Raw genomic sequence first — 10195 nt, forward strand, 5'->3', positions numbered from 1 at the left:
AGCTGTAGTTCATACAGGCATCAAGTTACCTTAAATCTAAAGTGTATTTAGTTTATGTCGTAGTTTGCATTAGTAACCTAAGAATCCTAACATGCTGTTTGTGATAGTAGAACTTTAAAAAGTATATCCATTAAGAGCAAAAGATGGTGTTGCTGACAAGGTCATATTAGTTTGCAGACTAGTGAAAGTCAAAGATTAATCTCTTTCAGGTTTAACTTTGTGGTCAAATACAAGATCTGTTTTCAGGCTTCTGCATACCTTATACCACATTGAAGGCAGCAGAGCTAGAATACCTTTAATTTCTTTATTCTGGCTGAAAATGACAGCAGTCAGTGGTGTGTTACTGCCTGGGAGGTCGGTTGGTCTGTTTGGTTTGGTTTCATCTTTCTTTGTTTTGGTTTTTTTGGGATTGACTGACTGTAAGAGCAGGAGAGAGCTCAACAAGGTGCTGCTCATTGTGCTGCAGGTTCCTCCTGATGGCAGTAAGAGCCTTGTGTAAACTGGCTAGAAGTTTGCTTTGTACACAGTTTGGAGGTTAGGTTCTGTGTCAACAACAAAGGTTCATTAGAACTGAGATCAGAAGTGCTTCCTCTCTGGCTCTAGGTAGGCAGTGTTCTTTGTACCCATAACATAGTGTGAAGTAATTTCAGCTTACAAATACTTGCTGTGTTATTTATAAAGCAGTTATAAATTGAATAAATAAACAAGGTAACTGGAAAAGAAGTCACTGAGAAGCCTTTATGAACTAAAATTTCTAACCAAGGAGGGGTGATCATAGCAGTAGGGCTGTATTTGCAGCTGTAAATTATATAGTGACTGTAATTTTGATTTGTTAAAGGCAATGAGAGAGCTTGCAGGAGCAGGGAAAAAGTCAGTGTGAAACTTGTTTGCTTTCACACTGGTGTGATGAGTGATATGTGGACACGTGATGCCAGCACATGCACACTAAATGTGTGTGTGTGTTTGCATATCACATAATATACTATGGCTGAAGACCTCCCTAACAATGACCAGAACATATTTAGATTAAACATCCATGCAGGTGTAATGATAGTTAGAAAATTCATTTTTGTAATGTAGCTTCACTCTAAAAATCCAATACTGTGAAGTAAAGAAGCTTAATTAAGATAAGCCAGGCAGAGTGTTTCCAAGAGAAGACAACCATCCTAGAGGACTATACCACAGGGATACCAACTATTAAAAAATACACCCCAAACCAAAAGAACATACACACCCCAAACCAAACCTGGAAAAGTTGGCACTTAAGAAGTGAGGGCCAGGTTTGCTGAAGTACTGAGCATTACAAATTAAATTTGAAAGTTCATATTTCAGTTAAAATTCAGATTCAGTTAAAATTCAGTTTTGGTTTTCCAAGAGACTTGTAGTTACAACTCAAGATGAGGTTCAGTTCCAACAAATACCAATGGATGCAGATGGGCAAAAACTTCATTGTTACTTTAATGTATTAAAGGATGGACTTTGGATTACCTATTGTGCAAAAAGAGATTTCTAATGTATTTTGTAGGTAGCACCTCAGTGCCTAGTAGTAGCAGCCTAAAGCCTTTTTATTTATTTCATGTTTTTCTTGTTGAACTGAAGTCCCTTAACTCAGTTCCTTTTGTTTGAAAGCTATGCTTATCTTGAGCATTTTCTATGCACTACACTTCTTTAGTCTTCAGCACACATCCATGGCAGGCACACAGTATAGAATGCTAAAAAAGAGAAGTAATTTGAATTAAGCCACTCTAAATCCTTAGAAGTTTAAAATGCCTCATCCTGCCATGGTTCTTTAGGGTTTTGCTCTGCCCGAGGCTTGCTTTTCTTTTGCATTTACTATTTTATCACTAAAAGAAGTTTACCTGAAAGGGAAACATAACCTAACATACCACAGTAACTGTTGATCTCAGATAAAATATCTTACAGATGGGAATCCTTAGACATTCTAGTGCACTTTCAAGAGTAACTGCTATGGGCAGGCTACAAGTCATAGGGTGTAAATAATAGATGCTGCCTAGCACTAAGTCTTTATTGGTACTTTATTGTTTCCACCCTTGCTGAGCTTAACTAGACTTTTAAAATCTAGTGACGATATTAAGGTGAAAGCAGACCGTTTCTGAGCTAGTTAATGTATTTTTTTTTCCTTAAACTTGAGCTCTGAGAGTTTCAGCTGTTAAGAGAGTGCTAGTGGAAAAGCTTGGCTGTATTACAGAGGGATAGTTGAGAACCTTTCACTAAAATTCATGCTAGGGTGAGGTGGCAACACTTGTTGCCTGTCAGGCAGTGGAAAACATCAAAATATACTGACTGGTAATTATCTCTCTTGAGTCAGTCTCTTTCAGAGGAGTGTCTTATGAGAGGCTGTGATTCACTGTGGTGCTTAGACCTGTTCTCCTTGGGTAAAGATAGCCAATTTCATTGTAGAGCAGAAAGGAAGCAAGGTCCCCACATAGCCTTTTGTACAATAGAAATAGAAGTGAGAGCACTCAGCCAGAGATGTGAGATCTGGATTCAGTTCTTTCTGAGAAAGTTCAAATGTGTATTTTTCCACTATTAAGAAGAGTAGTTTCACCTACTGAACTGAAGCATCCAAGTTCAAAATTGATTGAGCCAGAAGAAAAACAGTATCAACCTTATGTGTTTCTCCCACTTAATTGCCTTTGTTGCTAGTTCTCTTTATTCTGGAATTGGCTTACTATTTTACAAGTTTTAAGTTGAAACATTTTAAGGTAATGGGGTTTTTTGGCAGTAAGAAGACTCAAGTGTTAGTTACTGCCTGTCAGATAAGGTGTGAGGATTTAGTTGCACACTATCATGTAGCATACTCTGATTTTAGTACTTAGTACACAAGTTGGTTTTAAGAAGACACTTTCTAAGGAAATGAATCTCCCGTAAATAGATTGCTTTGGGGAGAGGATTTAAGAGGTGATAATGAGATTTTTTTGATTAGTTTTCTTCCACAATAGTAAAATCCTAGTGCCCTCAAGTATCCCTATCCTAGATCCATATCAAGATCTTTCAGTAGGCAATGCTTGACCTCCTGTTACACTTTGTTCTTCTGAGGGCTTCTGCCTCAACAACATCCTTTTATAGAATTCTTTGGACTCACATAAAGCAAATTGTAGACTGGTAACTCCCCTTTCTTCTCTCCATCTGATGAGGACTGAAGTTCACTGGTGAAAACACTTATGCTCTCACTGTCCAGGTGCACAGTCCCAGATATCTCGAGTACCCATGTGGGCTCTCTGCCCTGGTGCTGTCCATGGCTGCATCAGGAGCTCTCTTAACTCCCTGGGCTTAGGTTCTGCTCATGGCTGGTTCAGCTTGAGTCTCACTTGCAGACAAATGCACACATTTGTCTTGGGCATCTCCACGCTTGCAGACCCATTGAATATCAGCACAAGCCCTCTCTCCATGCCTGGATCCTGGGCCTCCCAGTTGCTGCCCAGTCAGTTTTCCAGCAATCTAAGTACATTGTGATCTTCCACATCCACCACTGCCTTGGGGGATGACATAAATTCCCCCAGGACCACAGCAGATGCTCAGGCAAATGGGTCCAGTGACCTGCAGTCCATGGCAGCTGAGGTGCTGGGATCTTCATTAAACTTTGCCCCAGACCCCCTAGCAGGTGGCATCCAGGGATATGGCCCCTGTGGGCTGTGATCCTGCCCCAGTGGTTGATGCTGAGACACTCACCTGCTCCAGTTGCAGGGGCCTTTTTTGTCCAAGGCCTGGTACTAGTTGTTGACTCCAAATTCCCATTTTATGGAACCTGATTTCATGGCCCTTCGAGCTGCTGACACACCCACCCGCTGCAGCTGCTGGCCCCACAGACACCAGGGATTCCCCTGAGGTCTGGTCCAATTCCTGGCCCACAGGGAGTCGTGCTTGGTTGCTAGCACCTAATCCTTACAGTGCTCAGGTGGGATAGAGAGAGTGGTCATGAGGTAAAATAGTCAAGAAAAGATCTGTTATTAAATTTTGTACAGTTGCACTTATCCCTGTCATCAGTTACAAAGTCCAGGCTGGCCCTCTGCCTATAGTTTCTTAATGATCTATTAATTAGTGGCTGGAACCTTTTCTTCTTTGTGATTGTTTCCTTATCCCTTGTCCATCAGGTTTGTGTCAGTGTGTGTTTTATTTATTACTTTCCTGTTGTTTGTATCTGCCTTTGAGCTGGAAAGGTCCTTGATCTGATAACCTTAATGAAGCAGATGCTCTCATATTCCACATACCCTTACACTGATAATTTCACAAATTAATTGGGTTTTTTTGCAGTAAATATATGAGGGGGTAAAATGCATCTCTTTTTAAGATATTTTCTTTTATCTTTTTTGTTTTTTAAAAATAGCTGGCTTCTGTTTATGACCTATCACTTTCAGCAGACATGTTCTAAAATTTCAGTTAAGGCTACTTTTTCCAATATTCTTGGCAATGTACAAATGTAACACAACATGGCATAATGAAAGCAGTAGTTTTCCTTGAGGACCCCAGATTGCTGTATCAGAAGTGTAGATTCTTTGGCATAGGAGACAGTGTTTGTGGGCCTGTTGGTACAACTGATAGGCTGTATGGATTTACGAAGCAGAGGCAGTGTGGATGCCCAGACAAACAAGAAGGATAAAAGAAATATCAAACAATTGTTTTATTTTTACCAGGTTAGCCATTCACACTGTGAATTGACTGTAGCTTTTTGCTGTATTTAATCTGTTTTCTTCTACAAAGCTCTGTGAAAAGGATCTTTTTGGCTTTCTTTGGTTTGGTTTTGTGATGATTTATACTTGTAAAGCAGTGGATTAAAAAACTAATCCCAAGATCTTGCTTGTTTGAATGATCCTTATCAAAATGTTTCAAATCCTTGTCATAGGTGTGTAACAAAACTGGGTTTTTTTTTGTCTTATTGCAAAAGACTATTTTCAAAAGGAGTTACTAGAAATGTAAAATTGCCCAAGTGCTCATTTGGCTTCTGTCACTTTGTTGAGCTGAGCAGAGAACCCTACTGCAAATCCATCAGTGCTTTGTCTTTTTACCAGGTGGTTGCTTGTTTTGAGCAGTTCTTACAGGAACAACTTTCCTCCATTGTCTCTCCCACTGGAAATGTATTATGGCACACAGGCCTGTGAAGTTTAGGGTGACTTAATGACTTAATGGTTTACTGACTTAATAGCTGAGAGGTTTACTACCTGGAAAAATAAGGGAAGTATGGCAGTCTTTTGCTGCCAGGGTATGATTAAGTAACTCATTAGATATGGCAGTCACTTGAGTCTGAATGTGTTTAGAATTCATTTAGAATAAGAACACACCACAGCAATAACTAAAGTTTCGAATGTAAAGCTGAAAACTGATTTATCAGTTTTGATGTTTGATAAAGTGACATTTCATTGTTTAATGTGTTATACTGGGCATGGACATTAAGTAACTCAGGACAAAGAAATTATTTCTAATTTTTATTGTGACCCTGCCATGTCATTTGTTTTTGCAGACAGTCATAGACGCCCATATCTTCCCAGCTCTTATAAATATTTTGCAAACAGCGGAGTTTCGGACAAGGAAGGAAGCTGCTTGGGCAATCACAAATGCGACATCGGGAGGCTCTGCCGAACAGATCAAGTATGTAATCATTTAAATCTTTCAGTGCAATAGAGTGAGTGAGTGTTTGTGCAAGAAAACAAACTATCAGCCTAGAAACAGAAAAAGCTTTCAGTATGCTTTCAGTGCTGTATCCAGAGAGACCATGTCCTTGTTATGAATGAACCTTTCATTCCTTCAGGGAGAAATCATAAAAGCATTTCAGCTGTAATACTTACTTACATAATTGAACCATTTGTCTTATGTGAAAAAGAATAAATGCAGCTTCTAAACTAACTTCTGAGGGATGTAGAGTATAACAGAGTACAGTTACAGAGAGCAGTCTGGAGAGGAATAGCTCAGCCCCTCAGACAATGGCATCACGTGCATTGTATCTTATTGTTTGGCTTATACCAGTACATTATGTTTATATGCAGTTTTGTATAAAATAAAAAAAAAAGACTTTAAAAGCATGTTAAATTAATATAATTGCTCTTTATAGAAAATACTTATAAGTTACCATTATAGAAATATAGATTATGGCACAACAAGAAATTATTATTTCATAGCTATGTAGAGAGAGCAAGACTGAGAAAGGATTTTAAAGTTATTTTTATTGTTTCAGCAGAATTGATTAGATAAAAATAGTTGTCTGTAATTTCTCTAGTTTTTCCAGTCAAGCTGGTACTTTATCTGATTGTTTTAATTTGTTTGACCTTCCTACTAGATGCTTAAATGGCTTCACCATTTATAATATTGCAGAGAACTTACTGGGTTCCATGTGATGTTTTTCAGGTATTTAGTAGAACTGGGATGCATCAAACCACTCTGTGACCTCCTTACAGTAATGGACTCAAAGATTGTGCAAGTAGCACTGAACGGGCTGGAGAACATCCTGAGGCTTGGAGAGCAGGAATCCAAGCGCAGCGGCAGCGGCATCAATCCTTACTGCGCTCTTATTGAAGAGGCATACGGTATGGGCTAAGCACCTGGGGAATCAGGGGCTTCAGAAAGGGCCACACACCCGTCCCAGTCTCAGCAGGCCTTCTTCACTGTTACTGAAAATAGCCTGTTCTTTGATAAGTCTCCAGAGTAGTCTGTCTTCTGCATTATCTTTGTCTGTGTATAGATTGGAGACAGAATGTGCAGATCTTCTTTTCTTGGTTCATACAGAGTAAAAGGTGTTAACAAGAAAACCACTACAATTCCCAGTAGTAGAGATTTTCTGGAATGGCTAACACTTGGATTTCATTATAGCATCATTCCTTGCTGCATTATTTTTCTTTGTATCTCACTTGAAGGCTTGAATTTGCCCTTGTGCTTAATGCTTGTCCAGAAACTAGTTGCCTGAGTTTAATTGCATTGCATACGTATATATTATACAGGTTAGGAAATGGAGTCTCCATCCTTGGAAGTTTGGAATACTTGTCCAGACACATCAGATCTAATCTGGTGTTGGTTAGTACTGCTGGGATGGGCTGCAGGTTGGACTAGATGATTATCAGAAATCTATTTCAGCTTCTACAGGTGATTCTGTAGTCACAGTCTTCATGAAGAAAGCACTGTGAACACACTTAGGAAACACAATCCTAAAATTCCCTTCAGGAAAAGTCTTTGAGTTTGAGGCCTTGCTCTTTACCCATTCAAGCTTATTGATTTAATTTTTGAGTGAAAGGGTAAAGGCAGACAGAAAGTACGAAACACATAACACAGAGATCGCTGTAGTTCAAACTGGCTTTCCTTGGTTCTGGAGAGTACGAGTTGGATACAGGTGATACAGGTCTCTGTGGAGGGGCCTGTTCTTTCTGAAGGCAGGAGAGAATCGTGGAACAGACTGAAAATTGTCCTGGTCATATCCTTTGACTGGGCTGTAACTTTTATGTACTGCTTTTCTCTGCAGGCCTAGACAAGATCGAGTTCCTGCAGAGCCATGAGAACCAAGAGATTTATCAGAAGGCCTTTGATCTGATTGAGCACTACTTTGGAACAGAGGATGAGGACAGCAGCATTGCCCCACAAGTGGATATCAACCAGCAACAATACATCTTCCAGCAGTGTGAGGCTCCCATGGAAGGCTTCCAGCTTTGAGGTGCCCCTGTGCTGTGTGCTCCTCTACCTAGCCAATCCTGTTGTCGAGCCACAAGCCACCCGTGGAGTGATTCTCTCAATGTTTTCCATAACCCTGTTTGCGCTCATTCGCTTGCCTTGTGCACATGCTCTTACATACGTCTGGAAAACTTTTGGCTCTCCGTGGCAGGATGCCCCCTCCTTGGCAAGGGGTCGCCAGGATCACCCTTCTCCTCTAGATTCTCAGTCTCTCCACTGTCATCTTTGTGGAGTTGAGGCACCTTTCTATACTTTGAGATATTCCCTGTTCCTATTACAGGAAAGCAACCCCTCCTTCACTTGGCCCCCACTCCTGGCATCCAAGAGAAGGCTGCCTTTCTCTTGTATTTGCTGCAGAGTGTGCCTGCAGCCCAGGGAGACGTTCAACCTTTCTGAGAACGTAGCTGAATTCATCCCTCATGTTCTCCCCTGGATGCCTCTTTGGATGGCTGCGAGAGATGCGTTAAACCCTCACACGTGATCTATCTACCTTGCTGTGTGTGCCAGCTGGGGTTATTGGCATGAGGAACATGTTACAAACAATGGAGTAAGTTCTCTATCCCCTGCAACAACAGGCTGCGATGGACATGTTTTGTGGTTCTTAGGAATACTGAACACATCTGGCCCCATCCCGTCTCAACACTGAGCTCCCAAGTTGGATTGCAGACCACTGTGGAGATTTGTATACCTTCCCAGTTTTTCCTCTCCATCCATAAAAAAAGAACCTGTGAACAGGTCACTCTTAACACCTCCCCAGAAATGACTTTCCAAACCAGCTTCTAGAATGGAGAAACTGCCCCCACTTCTGCTTGCCAGCACAGTATGATCCAGCTGGGCCTTCCTTAAGAATCAAGCCCTTTCTGGCTCCATGCTCCAGAGTCTGGTCCCTGGTATTCTAGTTACGGCTGAAAAGTTCCTGTCTGCCTCTCTACATTTTTACACAGCGTGACTTGAACAGATTTGTCTTCTGAAAAGTTAACTTCTGAGTACAGAAATCTTAATTTGTAAAACTTGGCACAAGGAGTGTTCGATCTCCTTTTCATTTTCACCAGACAAGAGCTTCCTCTCCAGCTCCCCTGATGGAGTATAGTCCTCCTGGTCAAGGTCCTTATTTAACTAAAATGACACTACATTTGCAGGATAGTACTATTACATCTGGATACTCTCATTTCACTTTTCCCTTTCGCTGTTTATGAGACTTCAGGTGAATTAGCATGGAACGCATGGTTCCTCCAGGTGACATCTGTAAGGCGTCGTTGACTGCATGGCAGCTGCTGCACGCAGCTGAGACTGCCCTTCTGCTAGCAGCATGTTCTTGGCTCTGCAACCTGCTTGGATCACAGACCTCTGATGCAAAGGCCAGCCACTCCTCACTGAGTTCAGCTGACACTGACACCAAACTCTTCCCCCAGCAGGGAGCTGCCGCTGATGGAAGGTGGCGGTTCCATTTCGGAGAATGCGATGGATTCCCTGGGCCGCTCCCCCGGCATCAGGCCATGTTCCTTCAAGCCATTTGGGATGCTCGGAACACACGTCTGTCCAGTGTAAACATTTCAAAATCGCCACTGGCAACTGCAGAGTCACGTACCTGTGGTAAATGTTGGTGGCAGAACTGTCTGCAAGATCCTCATGACTCCTCTCAGTGATAAGCCACTGCAGAAGCAAAACCAGCCCATTGGATACAGAGTTATAAAAACACATGAGTCACTTGTCATACTGCTGAAAGAAGCTAGGCAAAGGCCTGAACATCAGCTCTGTGTGACCATTATTTAAGTCTTCTGTCTCTGCTTCAGGATGGAGACTCTGACCTGTGTGGCCACTGCAGAAGCCACCTGCTGCCTCCCTAGCTAAGCCGGTTGGCCTCCACTTTCCCTCTCCCAGTTATTTTCTCTAGTGCTGCTTTGTGCTGAAGGAACATTTAGTTTACTGCACTTGATCTGTAAATGGACTTCAATTCTTTGTAATTTTAGGGGGTTAAATTTGGTGGTTAATTTAAAAAAAGCAAAAAAACCCCTCAATGTTGCCTTTACATCACATATAAATAACTGTGTTTCTCTTTTCTTGAAGGGTGATAGAAGCACTGATTAGTAGCAAAATCTTGTTTTAGCTTTTGGATTTTTTTGTGCTGGATTTTTTTACGTGTAAATTTCCAATAACATGTCATTTCTATAAGATTTGTTTAAAACCATGTACCTCTTATTGGATGGTATAAAAATGCTACATATTTTGTAAACAAATCTGAGCAAAGTGTGTGTGCATATATATTCTGTATATTCATATATGTATATTCTGTGTATATATACACACTAGCGTGTATATATACATATATACACACACACATATATATACACACATGCATAAAGTGTGTGTATATATACACATACCTATATATCTCTCTATATAAGTGTTTTCTCTTCCAGGCTAGTGAAAACAATGTGGTGCATTGGCGTTTCCCTCCCCTGCCCCCCAAGAAAGTAAATGACAATTGCCTCTAAATGAGTGAATTAAAAAAGAGTCCATTTAA

At 40.9% G+C, this 10195-nt stretch overlaps 1 protein-coding gene across 1 annotated transcript in view; it reads left to right on the plus strand.

The window, feature by feature from the left end:
- KPNA1 (karyopherin subunit alpha 1) overlaps nt 1-10195 on the plus strand; it is a 50100-nt gene extending 39905 nt beyond the window's left edge. Inside the window, exons 12-14 of the mRNA XM_063394258.1 lie at nt 5480-5607; nt 6361-6539; nt 7466-10195. Coding sequence (XP_063250328.1) covers nt 5480-5607; nt 6361-6539; nt 7466-7653 — 495 coding nt within the window. The 3' untranslated portion in view covers nt 7654-10195. The remainder of the gene's footprint in view (nt 1-5479; nt 5608-6360; nt 6540-7465) is intronic.

The sequence above is a fragment of the Prinia subflava genome, chromosome 3 (assembly GCF_021018805.1).
Source record: "Prinia subflava isolate CZ2003 ecotype Zambia chromosome 3, Cam_Psub_1.2, whole genome shotgun sequence".
NCBI lineage: Eukaryota > Metazoa > Chordata > Aves > Passeriformes > Cisticolidae > Prinia > Prinia subflava.